The sequence below is a fragment of the Rhinichthys klamathensis genome, unplaced genomic scaffold, assembly GCF_029890125.1.
Source record: "Rhinichthys klamathensis goyatoka isolate OS25496 unplaced genomic scaffold, OSU_Roscu_1.1 h1tg000314l_1, whole genome shotgun sequence".
NCBI lineage: Eukaryota > Metazoa > Chordata > Actinopteri > Cypriniformes > Leuciscidae > Rhinichthys > Rhinichthys klamathensis.
Window position 1 is genome coordinate 998,154 of NW_026606832.1, and position 17,912 is coordinate 1,016,065.

The 17,912-nt window shown below is 46.8% G+C and overlaps 1 protein-coding gene across 1 annotated transcript; it reads right to left on the reverse strand.

Moving 5' to 3' along the window:
• Positions 1-9,332: 9,332 nt before the first annotated feature.
• LOC130105336 (putative gustatory receptor clone PTE01) lies at positions 9,333-10,292 on the reverse strand. The gene has a single exon (XM_056271323.1). The coding sequence runs from the start codon at positions 10,290-10,292 to the stop codon at positions 9,333-9,335; it is 960 nt and encodes a 319-aa protein (XP_056127298.1).
• Between the last annotated feature and the right edge of the window lie 7,620 nt (positions 10,293-17,912).

Below are 17,912 nucleotides of genomic sequence, written 5' to 3' on the forward strand. Positions count from 1 at the left end.
TGAAAGATGCATACTTTCATATTCAGATCGACCCTCGTCACAGGCCATTCTTGAGATTCGCCTTCGAGGGGAGGGCATATCAATACACCGTTCTGCCGTTCGGTCTGTGTCTGGCACAGAGAACTAGAAGAGAACTAGAGAGAACTATCTATCATATATTGTTGCCTTATTAAAAAGCTGCGCTATACATTTAAAAAAAAAGTCTTTTAATTTCATAGTATATATAAATACATTTTTCATTAATGTATTTTATTACAATACAAAGATTTGTGTTTTATTTGTTCCCCACTAAATGTTTTTTCCCCCCACTATAATAATAACTATAAGCATAACGGTAACACTTTATTTTAAGGTGCTTGTAATAAGCAGTAATTAACAGTTCCCTTTCGAACGGTCACTTCGTATTGCGTAGCTATACGCAGTGGGGAAACTCCTTTTCCTCGATTTACTGAAACCTATATGTAAAACGCATTTGCAGCTGCACAGCTAGCACACTGAGCGTCTGGCACGCTCATAGGCTGTGCTGCCGCAACTGCACAACCAATGGCGCGGGCGACTCTGACATACAGCCAATGAGCTAGCTCAACGTCAGAGCCCGTCAAGGGGGTGTGGTTTAGCCTATAAAAGACCCCCGAATTCGCCATTATAGTCAAGTCAAGTCAAGTCACCTTTATTTATATAGCGCTTTTTACAATACAGATTGTATCAAAGCGCTTCACAGTGATAACATGAAAACAATATAACAAAAACAATATAACAATATAACAAATTATATTTATATTTATATTAAATTATATATACATTATAGCAGATTTTACTCCTTCAGCGACAGTACACATGTCCCTGAGCTTTTTACTGTGAATTCGCCGTCGAACAAGCCTTTCAGCCTGAGCGAGCTTCTCTTCAGCAGACTTCGCCTGCACGTCGATTGTCTCCTGACGCCGTCTCACCTGTGGCTATCCGGCGACATCCTATATCCTTTATATTATTGTGATTTGTTTCAGAATGCCTCGTTCATCCTGCGCGACGTGCGGAGGCCGTCTGCACGAGGCAGACCAACACGAGAGCTGCATTTCCTGCTTGGGTGTCGACCACGCGGAGAATGCACTCTCTGCCGGCGGATGTGCGGCCTGCGACTGCATGCCTATCTCCGTGCTGCGCAATCGGCTAGCTCTCTCTCGAGACGGCGATGCCGCTTCAACCACGCTTTCCATTCCGAGGAAGAAGAAGCGTCGCAGCCAACGGCAACCGGAGGGTATGGAGATTTGTGAACGCACGCCGGCCGCGTCCCCGCGTGCTTCACTTTCTCCGACTCAAACGCCATCACCGGTCCTGTTCACAGGAGACCAACGCCCCCCCCCACACGTGGCGGGCCTCGTCTCCTTCGGCGGATCTCTCGAGCGCGACGACAGCATATCCATCGCCGCTTCTGAGGACGAATGGCCGGGCTCTCTCGACCCCGTCACCGCTTCTCAATCCGTGGCCAGTGGATTAGCGACCAGGACGAACTCCGATGCCGAAATGCTTCGGATCCTGACGAAGGCCGTCGCGGACCTCGAGCTAGAGTGGGCCTCGCCCGAGGAGCCGCCTCGTAGTCGACTGGATGGATGGTTTCTGGAGGGGCGCCAGCAGGCCCCGCGTCACAAACCGGCGCCATTTTTCTCCGAGGTCCACGAGGAGCTAACCAAGGCCTGGCGCGCTCCTTACTCAGCACGTGTGGGTTCTGCAGTTTCCGCGACGCTCTCCTCCGTGGATGGCGCAGCGGAAAAGGGTTATGAGTCTTTGCCGCCCCTCGAAGAGGCCGTGGCAGCTCATCTTTGCCCGAGCACTGCAGCTAGCTGGCGAGCTAGAGCCGCTCATCCCAACAAACCCTGCCGAAACACCTCAGCCCTCGCTGGACGCGCGTACTCCGCCTCCGGTCAGGCTGCATCGGCCCTGCACACGATGGCCGTGTTGCAGGTCTACCAGGCCAAACTCCTCCGGTCCATGGACGAGTCTGGCCCGGACCCGGAGACCTTTCGAGACCTGAGGAGTGCTACAGACTTAGCGCTGCGTGCTACTAAGGCTACAGCACAGGCCATCGGAAGAAACATGGCGAGCTTGGTCGTGCTCGAGCGCCATCTTTGGCTTAACCTCACTGAGATCAAGGACGCCGACAGAACGAGGTTTCTCGACGCCCCGGTGTCCAGCTCCGGTCTCTTCGGTCCGGCGGTGAAAGGATTCTCGGAGAGGTACACAGAGGCACAGAAAGCGTCCCAGGCCATGCGACACTTCTTGCCGAAACGGTCGAGCTCCGCGACCAGCAAGCCCAAGCCGCCGCCTTCGCCTCATCCAGCCAAGCCGGTGAAACAGGCCTCTCAGCCCCGCCCTGCGGCTGATAGCCAACGCCAGCTAAGGCCCGCGAAGCGCTACCCGCTCCCCAGGCGTCAAGGCCCTCGACCCAGCGCCGCGGCCGACCAGGTGCCTCCGAAGTCGTCCTAGCACGGAGAGGAAAGAGAGAGGGCTCGTGTCTCGCGCTAGCCGGACCACCCTCGAAAAAGCTGGCAAAACTTCCCACAGCTCCCTGTTCAGTTCAGGCGGCTGGGGATTTTATTATTGTAAACAGGCCCGCAGCAGTGAGCGCGTCTTTGCAAACAAACGCCGTTTTCACGGCGACCCAAATAAAGCACAAAAAGAGTATGTTTCACAATCACATCACACGGGTTCACGGTCCCCCTTCACTAGGCGGCCCCCGCCCTGTTGTAAGACTGAAATCCCCCCGGGCAAAAGCCGGTATAATCAGTCAAACGCTCAGTATGTGCACAAATCACAGTGTAAGGGTCTCAGGTCCCCCTATGTTAGGCGGTCCCCCCCATTCAGTGTGTCAAGCCCTAGCCACACGGGTGATGGCCTGGCAAGCCATCCCCGGTGTGTCGAGTTGGGTCATAAACACTATAAAGCGAGGCTACTCGCTCCAATTCGCTCGCAGGCCCCCGAAATTCCAGGCGGTTATCGAGACATCGGTGAGAAGCGGCGTGGGTCACGTGCTTCGCACCGAAGTTCAGAATTTATTAGCAAAAGGAGCGATAGAGTCAGTCCCTCCCGCGCTAATGTATTCGGGGTTTTACAGCCGCTATTTTCTAATTCCAAAGAAAGACGGCGGGCTCAGACCCATACTAGATCTGAGACGTTTGAACAGGGCTCTCATGAGACGGCCGTTCAGAATGTTAACACTCAAACAAATTCTCACGCAAGTTCGCCCGGGGGATTGGTTTGTTTCAATGGATCTGAAAGATGCATACTTTCATATTCAGATCGACCCTCGTCACAGGCCATTCTTGAGATTCGCCTTCGAGGGGAGGGCATATCAATACACCGTTCTGCCGTTCGGTCTGTGTCTGGCACCCCGTACATTCACGAAATGTATGGATGCAGCGCTTTCCCCGCTAAAAAGCCAGGGTGTGCGTGTGCTGAATTATCTCGACGACTGGCTGGTGCTAGCGCAGTCGAGAGACGAACTAATAGTTCACAGGGATTTGATTCTCGGCCATTTAAAATGCCTGGGTCTCACAATCAATGTTGCCAAAAGCGAACTGAACCCCAGCCAGACTGTGGTCTTTCTGGGAACGGTTTTAGACTCGGTGACAATGAAAGCGCGGCTCACTCAGGAGCGCGCGCTCTCTGTGCAGACACTGGCAGCCGCATTCAGGGCGCGCGAGCACGCGCCTCTGAAGAGGTTTCAGAAACTGCTTGGTCTAATGGCAGCCGCATCATCAGTACTCCACATGGGATTACTGCGCATGCGCCCGCTGCAGCACTGGCTGAAACGCCGTGTGCCAACCCATGCATGGCAGTCAGGCAGCCTGCGCATTATGGTGAATCACGGGTGTTTAAGAGCACTGATTCCCTGGCGGGCTCAGGACTGGTACCACAAGGGGGTGACCATGGGGGTAGTTTCCAGGAGGAAGGTGGTTTTTACAGACGCATCCAACCTGGGTTGGGGAGCGCTGCACGAGGGCAAGCCTGCCTCCGGCCTCTGGTCGAGCACGGAGCAGAGCTTACATATCAACTGTCTGGAAATGAAAGCAGTTGGTTTGGCCCTGAAAGCATTTCTGTTAAACCTCAGGGGTCACCATGTCCTGGTCCGTACGGACAACATGTCAGTGGTGGCCTACATAAATCGCCAGGGTGGCATCAGGTCGGGCAACCTGTATGCTATGGCGAGGGACCTCCTCCTATGGGCACAGGCCAACCTGAGCTCCCTGAGAGCAGCGCACATCCCGGGCGTCCAAAATCTGGGCGCGGATATGCTCTCACGGGGCAACACTCCCCTAAGCGAGTGGTCTCTGAACCCTCAGACGGTCAGTCTGATATGGGAGAGATTCGGCGAGGCCGAAATCGACCTTTTCGCCTCGAGAGCCAACACCCACTGCAGGGTGTTTTTCTCGAAGAACAGGGACGCGCTGGCCCATCCCTGGCCCAACCGCCCCCTTTATGCTTTCCCCCCCATCTCGATGGTCCCACAAGTCATCGAACGGGTCAGGGAGAGCGGATGCCCAGTCCTTCTGGTGGCTCCTCTCTGGAAATCCAGACCATGGTTTCCGGAGCTGGTTCAGCTGTCAGACACGGTCCCCTGGCCCGTTCCAATGAGGAGGGACCTCCTCACACAGGCCAAAGGGACGATATGGCACCCCCGACCCGATTTATGGGCCCTCCATGTGTGGCCCCTAAACGGGTACCCGGGGGCCTTCCTGACAAGGTCTTAGGCACTATCTCTGAAGCAAGGGCCCCGTCTACTAGGCGTCTGTATGCTTTGAAGTGGTCGGGTTTTTCCAGCTGGTGCTCGGAAAATCGAGTTGACCCAGAGTCATGTGAGGTATCGGTGGTACTCTCCTTCCTGCAGGAGCTACTGGACGCGGGCCGCACCCCGTCCACGCTCAAAGTTTATGTGGCAGCCATCGCAGCGCATCATGCGTTGGTGGCTGGTCAATCACTGGGAAGAAATGACCTGGTAGTAAGATTTCTGAAGGGCGCTAGGAGAATTAACCCCTCCAGGCCCCCATCAGTACCTCCCTGGGACCTCTCCACGGTCCTCAGGGCCCTGAAGGGGCCGCCTTTTGAACCGCTCCGGTCGGTGGGTCTAAAACCACTCTCGCTCAAGACTGCTCTCCTGTTGGCATTGGCATCTATCAAGCGAGTGGGAGATCTGCAGGCCCTTTCTGTGAGTCCGGCATGTTTGGAGTTTGGAGCGGATGACTCCAGAGTCATTCTCAAACCCAGGCATGGTTACGTACCCAAGGTGCTCTCAACGCCGTTTAGAGCGCAAGTTATCACGCTATTAGCCCTTCCCCCTTCTGCCGAGGATGGGGAGGTTAATCTTCTCTGCCCTGTCAGGGCGCTGAGAGTCTATCTGGAGCGTTCTGCGTCTTTTAGACAGTCAGAACAGCTGTTTGTCTGCTTTGGTGGCCGATCTAAGGGTGGTCCAGTTACCAAACAAAGACTGTCTAGATGGATAGTGGATGCCATTTCTATGGCTTATACTTCAGTGGGTCAGGTTTGCCCTATAGGTGTCAGGGCCCAATCGACTAGAGGCATGGCCTCGTCATGGGCTTGGTCATCTGGGTTTCCCATTCAAGATATTTGTGAGGCGGCCGGCTGGTCCTCGCCTTCCACATTTATGAAGTTCTATAATATGGAGGTGCCTTCCCTGCAGGCGAAGGTTCTTTCAGTATGATTAAGACTCGATGCTGTCTGGTCTTGTCTACAAAAAATTACTGTGCATAATCACATACATACATATATAAAACCCGCTTAGGCTGGTTATGAATTGTACTAATAATCCTGACAGTGTCGGGGTTTGTTAGTATATTCTGTTGGTTGTTACTGACTCTTATATATTATTCAGGCCTGACAGTGTCTGGTCTGTTATATATATATATTCTTATATTGGGTTCTGGCTTGTTCTGTTAGCTCAGGGGGCCTGAGTTGCAGTGCAACCAGTTACTAAGGGTGCGGCGTTTTACAGGGCGTCCCCACTGCGTATAGCTACGCAATACGAAGTGACCGTTCGAAAGGGAACTACTCGGTTACTATCGTAACCTCAGTTCCCTGAGAGAGGGAACGAGTATTGCGTAGCCGGCCGCACTTAGTAACGGGTGAAGTTGTCGCTTCAGTCGTATAAACCTGCTATAATGGCGAATTCGGGGGTCTTTTATAGGCTAAACCACACCCCCTTGACGGGCTCTGACGTTGAGCTAGCTCATTGGCTGTATGTCAGAGTCGCCCGCGCCATTGGTTGTGCAGTTGCGGCAGCACAGCCTATGAGCGTGCCAGACGCTCAGTGTGCTAGCTGTGCAGCTACAAATGCGTTTTACATATAGGTTTCAGTAAATCGAGGAAAAGGAGTTTCCCCACTGCGTATAGCTACGCAATACTCGTTCCCTCTCTCAGGGAACTGAGGTTACGATAGTAACCGAGTAGTTAATAAGACACTTATAAGACCTTATAAGATGCATATAAGATGCATATAAGCATTAACTAATTATAATAAATAAATAAATTAAATAATAAATTTCTCAAGTATCAATACATTGCACTTTTAGAACAGCCGAACAAAGATAAATGGTAACACAAACTCCCAGTCCCTTGTAGTTTCCCTGATCTCTTCAGGGCCTGGACTTTTAATTAACCCTTATATGAAGTAGTTAATGCTTATATGCATATTATATGCATCTTATAAGGTCTTATAAGTGTCTTATTAACTGTTAATTACTGCTTATTACAAGCACCTTAAAATAAAGTGTTACCAGAATAACTTTTGCTGCTGAATTTTCCACTAACCTCATTTATAATAGGATTTTTTGCCATATATTATGAATATAGCCTTCTCTTTCTTTTGGCAGTTTAAATCTTTGCAAATAAATAATTTGGGTGGTTGGTTGTTCTAATTTTTCAATTCCTCAGAAAATGGCCCGAGATGTTTTAAAATCTTATTAAACTGAAATGTTTATTACAGTATACAGTAGTTCATTTTTTACAGTATACAAAACAATCGTCCAGACAAGATGATCATTACCACAGTATTATATTATTAATACTAAAGTCCTCTGATTTCATTTTCAATACAATCAAAAATAGAGATGCAAGACGGCAAGTTGCATTTTAATGAAACGAGAGACCGTATCTGCAGTGATACAAGAGATGTGTGTTATAATGTGTTGCTATTGACGACGGTCATAAAATTTAATGTTTATGCTTTAAGAAATGTGCATAGAACTGCTAATTTTATATGTTGTTTGTTGATTTTCAAATATAAAACTTGTTGAAATGTTTTCAGTTCTTTTTGAACATTTTCATCTCATTTTAACAAAACTGCGATAATACTGATAATCGTGATAATTTTGGTCACTATAATCGTGATATGAAATTTTCACAACCGTCTTTCTATATCTATAGTCTTTGGTAAGAATCTATCTCAGTAGTTCATAGCTCAGCAGGACACTGTCATGTACCTCAATTATCAATGAATAAAATTTAACTAAAATTAAGTGTGACATTATTTGAAATTTACCAGTTCGATAATGTGACTTTTGACTAAGAAGTGAGTAAATGATCACAATTTTAACTGGCATTTGCTTTTTATTTATGAGAAATACTAATGAAAACATGTAAAATCATTCGTAGCCAAGACCTGCGTAAATAAAATAATAGAACATATTACTAATACTAATCTAATGAAACAACAAAAACTGCATGCACATTTAGTAGGAAATGTATGGTTTATTTATAATTAAAATATATTATAGTTGATAAATGTGCCTGCAGTTTGACAAATGAAACAAATATTCCATGTAAAAACTGGATAAATATAAATATATAGGCTATAATATGTCTGTGTGTGTGTATACTGTGTGTGTGTATATATACACTCACCGGCCACTTTATTAGGTACACCTGTCCAACTGCTCGTTAACACTTAATTTCTAAGCAGCCAATCACATGGCGGCAACTCAGTGCATTTAGGCATGTAGACATGGTCAAGACAATCTCCTGCAGTTCAAACCGAGCATCAGTATGGGGAAGAAAGTTGATTTGAGTGACTTTGAACGTGGCATGATTGTTGGTGCCAGAAGGGCTGGTCTGAGTATTTCAGAAACTGCTAATCTACTGGGATTTTCACGCACAACCATCTCTAGGGTTTACAGAGAATGGTCCGAAAAAGAAAAAACATCCAGTGAGCGGCAGTTCTGTGGGCGGAAATGCCTTGTTGATGCCAGAGGTCAGAGGAGAATGGCCAGACTGGTTCGAGCTGATAGAAGGGCAACAGTGACTGAAATAACCACTCGTTACAACCGAGGTATGCAGCAAAGCATTTGTGAAGCCACAACACGCACAACCTTGAGGCGGATGGGCTACAACAGCAGAAGACTCCACCGGGTACCACTCATCTCCACTACAAATAGGAAAAAGAGGCTACAATTTGCAAGAGCTCACCAAAATTGAACAGTTGAAGACTGGAAAAATGTTGCCTGGTCTGATGAGTCTCGATTTCTGTTGAGACATTCAGATGTTAGAGTCAGAATTTGGCGTAAACAGAATGAGAACATGGAACCATCATGCCTTGTTACCACTGTGCAGGCTGGTGGTGGTGGTGTAATGGTGTGGGGGATGTTTTCCTGGCACACTTTAGGCCCCTTAGTGCCAATTGGGCATTGTTTAAATGCCACGGCCTACCTGAGCATTGTTTCTGACCATGTCCATCCCTTTATGGCCACCATGTACCCATCCTCTGATGGCTACTTCCACCATGTCACAAAGCTCTAATCATTTCAAATTGGTTTCTTGAACATGACAATGAGTTCACTGTACTAAAATGGCCTCCACAGTCACCAGATCTCAACCCAATAGAGCATCTTTGGGATGTGGTGGAACGGGAGATTCGCATCATGGATGTGCAGCCGACAAATCTGCGGCAACTGTGTGATGCCATCATGTCAATATGGACCAAACTCCCTGAGGAATGCTTCCAGCACCTTGTTGAATCTATGCCACGAAGAATTGAGGCAGTTCTGAAGGCAAAAGGGGGTCCAACCCGTTACTAGCATGGGGTACCTAATAAAGTGGCCGGTGAGTGTATATATATATATATATATATATATATATATATATATATAATTTCCTGTTCTGATGTATCACATGACATTACATGCTGTTTATATGCATTTTCAATATTTGTTAATATAGTTATATATATATAACTACACTAACTTATTAACAAATATTGTAAATTCATACACCGCATGTAATGTGATACATCAGAACAGGGATAGGCAGATGATCTCATTTAGAAATAGTTAACCTATGGACTTTCTCTGAACACACCATTTGAGAAAGAACTGTCTGACTTCTTTGATCCTGATGCAGTAGATGAAGGGGTTCACTAGTGGTGGAAGCAGACTGTAGAACATGACCAGGGCGATCCTTTCACTGCTGTTTATCTGAGTGTTCGGGATGGTAGAACTGGAGTAAACAACGAAACGTGGCACATAATAAATAATAATGATAGTCAGCTGTGTGGCACAGGTAGAAAAGGCTTTTATACGACCCTGTGCATTTGCTATTTGAAGCACAGACACCACGATACATGCATATGAAAAGATTATGAAAGAGAATGGCACGAGAAGCACAAACATTGCTACACCATAGGAAATGAGGTTCGGTTGGCTGACATCAGCACAGGCGAGCTGGTTCATAGATGTGCCATCACAGAAGCAATGAGCGATCATATTTGGCCCACAGAATGGCAGTTTTAATGTTTGCATTGAGCTGATGGTTGGGGCAATCATTGCAGTAACCCAGGAAAGCCCTATTAAAAGTCTCATGGTGCGGTTAGTCATTAAAACAAGGTATCTTAGTGGGTAACAGATCGCCAAGTACCGATCTAGAGCCATGATCATCATAATAAGAGAGTTTAGGGTCCCAAAATAGTGAATCAGCTGCCTTTGAAACATACAAACGGAGAAGGTAATATAACCGTCATTAAACCAGTAGCGAGAAATGACTTTTGGCAGAGCAACTGTGCAAAAACCAATATCAGACAAGGACAAACTCAGCATGATAATATACATAGGCTTAAAGAGGCTGCGTTCAGTCACAAACAGGACCACAATGAGAGAGTTTCCAGTGATTACAGCGATGTAGATGCAGAACAAAAATGCTGCCATCAGGCTGTAGTATTTGGGTAGAAGTCCAGGGAAGCCCACGATGAAAAACTCGGTTACAACAGAAGCTGCGGTTTCGTTTGCCTGTGACATACTAAAACATACAGTTAACATCTGTTTACAATAGAATCAAATGTATCTCTTTTACACATGACATCCCTTGTAAAAATTGCTTTGATTTGATTTGCTCAATTTGTTTTTTAATATTTTCTTGAAGTTAAAATTATTCTTGGTAACATTTAAAAATACAATATAATAAATAATATAAAATTATTTAAATAAATTTCACTTATGCAATTATAAATTATTGTAAATTATCAAATTTATAATTTAATAAATATTGTTTTTCATAAAACAACATGTAAAATATACATTAATTATAGAACATTATTTAGTTATTCATTTAGATGAAGGAATTTTCTTTAAATTATTTACACATTCTATGATTTCAAATATTTGCAAAAATCTAAATGTTATTTTCGTTTGTATTTCAGCTGATCACATGATTACCTTGATTATTCCTCTGTTAAGTTATGTGACATCTGCTTAGAATATTCCTGGCTCAGTGTTTCACGTTTCTCAGTGATCAGTGCAGATGCTTGTGGTGTCATTGTTTTATAGGCGTAGAATCAGTGTTAAAGCCTGTAGGGTCCAACATGTCATGAAGGATCATGTTTTGAATCATTTGATGTCATAATACTGGGCTGATCTTTGGTGTTTAGGGAGTGGGGAATGTGTTTTGCTAGAAGATAACTATGGAATGAAGTTTGGCTTGGTTCCTCTTCCCTGATAGATATAACATTTATTTGCACAACACAGAAACATCAGCTGTTTCATTTCAAATTGGGTGCAACATAAATAATTTGTATTAATTAAATTAAATTAATATTTTAAAGCAAATATCTTAAATAAGACAAACATTTAAATATATTACAGTTGATGAATCCGACTGGAGGATTCCGCATTTTGAGCCTCCAAGTGTCCGGTAGTGATATACTATTGATTGTCTCACAGGAAACATTTTTTAAGGATCTTTTATAATGAAAAAATAAAGGATAATGGATTTAATAATGTTTGAAAAAAGCTAGAAACGTTGTTTAAACTGTCCCTTTAATTACAACTTTTTATAGTGGTTGCCAAAATTACAGCGGTGACAAGTATCAAGTTGCCACAGTCACTTCGTATTGCATAGCTAATATGAAGTGGGGTAACTCCTTTTCCTCGAAATATTGAAGCAATCATTTAAAACGCATTGCAGCTGCACAATAAAACGCAGCAGAGCGTCTAGCTCGCTCATTGGCTGTGCTGCGGCAACTGCACATCCAATGGCCAAGCGCCTCTGAATGCGCGACCCAATCAACTGACTTGGCGCCGAATACGTCAGAGTGCGCCTAAATGGGCCTATAAATATCGCTAATTTTGGCCAAAATACCAGATTAACTTCTCGTCTCTGAGTCCTCGCCGAAGCTTTTTGCCATCGGACCAAGCCAGAATCAGCTAGAGCAAGCCTTGAAAACATCGGCCTTCAACTTACCCGGAAGCCGCTCCTCTTCTGTCGCTGCTCTCCTGCGGCCATCCGGCGAGACAACGCTACATATCCTTTTACTGCTACTGTTGTGTTCGCTCTGCGACACTCAGTTTTTGTGAAAGAGCAAATTTCACAAGGCGTTGTTTCAAATGCCTCATTCTTCATGCACCTTATGCGGAGCTCGCCTACACGAGGATGACGGGCACGCGGTGTGCGCCACGTGCCTGGGACCCACCCACGCTGAAACAGCTCTCTCTGCTGCGGGCTGTTCTCACTGCGAGAGCCTTCCCGTCTCAACGCTGCGGATGCGGTTAGCTCTCTTCCAAGATGGCGACACCGCTCTTCCTAATCTTCCTTTCCTGGCGCTACTTCAGCTGCAGAAAAAGAAGCGCTGCAGCCAACGGCAGCCCAAACACATGGACTTAAGCAAGCCCATGCCGGCCGCCTCCCCGCGAGCTTCGCTTTCTCCTTCACAGTCTTCTCCGGTCCTGTTTACCCAGGCAGACCAACGCCTCGTCTCCTTCGGCAAATCGGATGAAGAACACGACAGCCACTCCAATGCTGCGTCTGAGGAGGAATGGTTGGGCTCGGTTGACCCCGCCCTCTCACGGTCCTGTGCTAGCGCTACAGCTAACGTGACCAGGACTAATTCGGACTCTGAAATGCTGCGCTTCCTCACTGCGTCCGTTGCAGATCTCTGTCTCGATTGGGCCTCGCCTGAGGAGCCGCCCAGGAGTCGGCTGGATGGATGGTTTCTGCCAGGGCGCCAGCAGGCCCCCCGCCACAAATCAGCGCCCTTCTTTCCGGGAGTTCACAATGAACTCGCGAAGTCACGGCGCACGCCATACTCAGCTTGCACGAGCGCTTCCGCTACGCTCTCTTCTGTCGACGGCGCAGCGGAGAAAGGTTATGAGAAATTGCCGCCGCATAAGGAAGGAGTCGCCGCCCACCTGTGTCCACACACTGCTGCTGGCTGGAGATCGAGAGCGGTGAACCCCTCGAAGCCCTGCCGAAACACTTCCGCCCTCGCTGAACGCGCTTTCTCTGCTTCCGGTCAGGCTGCTTCGGCTTTGCACACCATGGCGGTGTTACAAGTGTATCAGGCAAAACTTGTGACACACCGCTGTGTCCACACACTGCTGCTGGCTGGAGATCGAGAGCGGTGAACCCCTCGAAGCCCTGCCGAAACACTTCCGCCCTCACTGAACGCGCTTTCTCTGCTTCCGGTCAGGCTGCTTCGGCTTTGCACACCATGGCGGTGTTACAAGTGTATCAGGCAAAACTTCTCCAGTCAATGGACATTCCGTGACCTGCGCAGCGCTACAGATCTAGCACTACAAAGGCTACCGCCCAGGCCATCAGTAGAGGCATGGCTAACCTCGTTGTGCACGAGCGCCACCTCTGGTTGAACCTCACTGACATCAAAGAGGCGGACAGAACGGCGTTCCTCGACTCTCCTATCTCCCCCTGAGGGAACAGGGAGTGCGCGTGCTGAATTATCTCGACGATTGGCTCGTTATGTCTCAGTCGAGGACCGAATTATTGACACGCAGATCCATTTGGAATGTCTGGGTCTCAGAATCAATTATTCCAAGAGCAAACTGTCACCCAGTCAGAATGTAATCTTTTTGGGCACAGTTATCGACTCTGTAACAATGAGAGCGCAGCTCACACCCTCTCTATCCAACAGCTGATAGCCTCCTTCAGGGTAGGTGCGCACACACCCCTCAGGAAGTTTCAGAGGCTTCTCGGTCTCATGGCTGCCGCATTGTCAGTACTCCAACTAGAGTTACTGCACATGCACACCCTTCAGCACTGGCTAAAGTGCCGTGTGCCAGCCCATGCATGGCGGTCAGCCCGCCTGCACATTATGGTGAACCAGCGCTGTGTGAAAGCTCTGGTCCCTTGGAAATCCCAGAACTGGTACCAGTCGGGTGTAATTATGGGTGTGGCCTCCAGGAGAAAAGTAATTTTCACAGATGCCTCCAACCAAGGTTGGGGAGAGCTGCACAAGGGCAAGCCTGTCTCCGGCCTCTGGCTGAGTCCGGAGAAGAGCTTACATATCAACTGTCTGGAAATGAGAGCAGTTTGGTTAGCCCTGAATGCCAGACCTCAGGGGACACCGCGTCTTGGTCCGCATGGACAACATGTCGGTGGTATCCTATATAAATGGTCAGGCAGCCTGTATGTCATGGCCAGAAAGCTCCTCCTTTAGTCGCATGCCAACCTCCGCTCCCTGAGAGCTGCGCATGTCCCTGAAGTCCAAAATGTGGGTGGGGACATGCTGTCTCAAGACAACACTCCCCCAGGTGATTGGTCTCTCAACCCACAGACGGTTCGTCTGATATGTAGTGTGTTCGGCAGGGCAGAGGTCGACCTCTTCGCCTCCAGGAACAACACTCACTGCGCAACGTTCTTTTCAAAGAGCAGGGACGCGCTGACCCACCCATGGCCCAGACGCCCGCTGTATGCCTTCCCACCGGTCTCTATGATCCCTCAGGTCATCAAACTGATCAAGGAGAGCGGATGCTCAGTCCTCCTAGTAGTACCCTCTGGAAAACCCAGGCGTGGTTTCCAGAGCTGGCAAGGATGATGGACCAATGCCAATGAGGAAGGACCTCCTCACACAGGCGAACGGGACGATCTGGCACCCTCACCCCGACTTATGGGCTATCCATGTATGGCCCCTGAACAGGTATCCGGGTACCTCCCAGAAAAGGTCTTAAATATCATCACTGAGGCTAGAGCACCGTCTACAAGATGCCTCTATGCTTTGAAGTGGTCAGTATTCGCTGACTGGTGCTCAGCCAGAGACTTTGAGCCCCACTCATGTAAAGTGTCAGTGGTGCTCTCTTTCTTACAAGAGCTTTTGGATGCGGGTCGTTCCCCATGCACGCTCAAAGTGTATGTGGCGGCCATGGCAGCTCACCATGCTCCTGTGGCTGGCCAGTCGCTGGGGAGAAACGACCTTATCGTTCGTTTTCTCAAAGGAGCCAGGAGGTTGAACCTCCCCAGGCCTCCCACTATACCGGCATGGGACCTTTCCACAGTCCTTGGGGCTCTGAAAGGTTCGTTCGAACCGCTACAGAGGGTCGACCTTAAACCACTTTTACTGAAGACTGCTCTCGTGCTGGCTTTGGCATCAGTCAAGCGAGTGGGAGATTTGCAGGCGCTCTCCGTGAGCCCATCCTGCCTGGAATTTGGGATAAATGACTCCAGAGTCATTTTCAAGCCAAGGAGCGGTTATGTACCTAAGGTGCTCTCAACCCTATTCAGAGCTCAGGTCATTACTCTGCTAGCACTTCCACCCTCGGAGAATGATGGTTGCGCTAATCTGCTTTGTCCCGTTAGGGCTCTAAAAATATACTTAAAGCGTTCTGCACCGTTTAGGCAGTGTTACGTGGGAGTGTATTTACTTTGTGTTGCTGGGGAAGAGGTGTGTATATTCGTGGTCTGGTTTTCCCGTGTGTTTCTTTCTCTCTCTTTCTCGTTTACTCTAACGACTCACAGGTGGAGCTGCTAACGAGTGACCTGATTGGTGACTGGAATGATTGCTGCTGTACTTAAGTCTCCTGAACCATGAATCTACAGCTCCCCGCTCTCATGGCTTCCTTAACGGACAGACAGACAGTTGTGTACATGGTGTACATAGTGTACATAGTGATTGTTAAAGGACTGGTACACAAGATATGTGATGTAACCCACTACCTTTTTCTAAGTTGTGGTTTGTTATGTTAAGCCTTATCCTTCATCCTAATCTTTATCGAATCAGAGCATGGTAGGGAGGTGGGTGCCTCTTTCCTTTATTATTCATTTTCTCTTGTTTATGATAAATAGGGAGGGAAGCTTTTGTATCTTTTGTTTGTTATCTGATTTCTAGTTTAGTATCCTTAAATTAGTTCGCTTTGTTTTGGCTTTTCCCCCTTTTGAAATTATATTGCTCCTTACTTACTTATGTTTAATAAATTCACTTTTTGCACTTTAAAGAGTGTCTTGTGTTTTGAAGCCTTGGGAGTGAGAGCGGGGACTCCGGGGATCTTGTTGATTGGATCCCTGTTAATTGTTAGGGATGGTTTCTGTTCTCTTTGAGTAGAGAATTTAACCTAATTCGTAACAGCAGTCAGAACAGCTCTTTGTTTGGTTTGGTGGCCGCACCAAGGGGGTTCCGGTCACAAAGCAGAGACTATCCAAATGGATAGTGGACGCCATCTCGCTGGCATACGCCACTGTGGGCCAGGTTTGTCCCATAGGCGCTAAAGCCCATTCCACGAGAGGCATGGCCTCGTCGTGGGCGTGGTCCAGTGGTGTACCAATTCAAGATATTTATGCAGCGGCCGGTTGGTCCTTGTCGTCCTTTGTCAGATTTTATAATCTAGAGGTACCTTGCCTGCAGGCCAAGGTCCTCTCAGTATGATATTAACCCAACGGTGTCTGGTTTTTTATCTGTCTAGCATGTTACTGTCCATAAGCACAAGTAGTCCTAGGACGGTTATGAGCCCCAGTTTTATTCATGAACCTGACTCTGTCTGGTTATTGTCATTATACTGGGAGACTGAATATGGCTTGTTCTGTTGAGCCCCGGGGTGTTTTTCCCTAGGCTACAGTTAATTCAGCCAGTTGCTAATGTGCAGCGTTTTACATTGCGTCTCCACTGCGTATTAGCTTCGCAATACGAAGTGACCGTTCTCGAAAGGGAACGTACTCGGTTACTAACATAACCTCAGTTCCCTGAGAGTAAGGGAACGAGTATTGCGTAGCCTGCCGCACTATTGCAATCTGCCAGGATGTGTCGCTTCAGTTGATTTAAACCTGCTATTTTGGCCGAAATGAGCGATATTTACAGGCTTAGGCCACACCAATTTAGGCGCCCTCTGACGTATTCAGCGGCAAGTCAGTTGATTGGGTCACGCGTTCAGAGGCACTCGGCCATTGAATGTGCAGTTGCCGCAGCACAGCCAATGAGCGAGCTAGACACTCTGCTGCATTTCACTGTGCAGCTGCACTGCGTTTTAAATTATTGCTTCAATATTTCGAGGAAAAGGAGTTTCCCCACTGCATATTAGCTACACAATACTCGTTCCCTTACTCTCAGGGAACCGAGGTTACGTTAGTAACTGAGTATGTTTTTCTGCAGTTTCAGTAACTGTTGAGAAACTAGTATTTCATGATATTACAGTTTTTCTGAGTTGCTAAAACACATTTCTCGAAACCATCACCCACTTTCTCAAAACCTTAAACACAAAACCAAATCTTCAAACTACATTCGGGGAACCTCTGACTCTTCTGGCAAAATCAAACAATTGCCAAAACTATTTTATCTATAAATCAAATAATGCTTTGAGAACATACACACAGCCAGTAAATATAAACACTACAGATTATTCATTAGACACTACATCAAAAAAGGAGAACACAGAATCCAAAGCATGCAGTTACAGAATAAAAAGTATATTGCAACAAAGTAAACAAGTAATCACAACTTACAGTTGTAAGGTGAATAAATTGTATACTGTATGCACTGCAAGCATAGTAGTGTACTGAATATTGTAAACAGTTTTTCTCGATTGCTTATATTATATTTAAGACACTTAACCCCTAGTTGCTCCAGAGGCGTGCGACCTCTGACATATAGCAATTGTAAGTCGCTTTGGATAAAAGCGTCAGATAAATGAATAAATGTAAATGTAAATGCTTAAGCACGTCTCTTGAAATTATGCCTCCTTTTCTCGAAACTCTGAACACAAATCCTTAACTTCTCACACAATTCCCCAAACTTCCTATTTTCAGGTCAAAATTAAGCTATTCACTCAACACCATTAATCTTGCTGAACAACAAACAAACTTTGCCCTCAGACATGACACACAGGCCCTCAAAAACACACACACTACAACATAGTCTTACACACTAGTGAGATCAATCCCCCACACTGTTACAAAAACCTCCTTTTGGTAATCAGTTATCAGTTTACAGCTCAATGTCTATTACAGTATACAGCATAAATAGAGGGGTGCGAGATACAGTGAAATTTAAAAATAAGCTTTTAGAAATTTTTATTTCATTACACTACTGTAAAGAGATCTTGCAGTCGACGAAAAGCAGTAGAAAAGAAAGTTGTGATACCAATGAATTGAACATGAACTTGGAATTCCTGAGATTCTGATTGGTATGTCATCAGTTTTTCTAA

Excerpts from the sequence above, each read along its gene's own strand:
- LOC130105336 (XM_056271323.1), bottom strand. The coding sequence starts at position 10,292 with ATGTCACAGGCAAACGAAACCGCAGCTTCTGTTGTAACCGAGTTTTTC.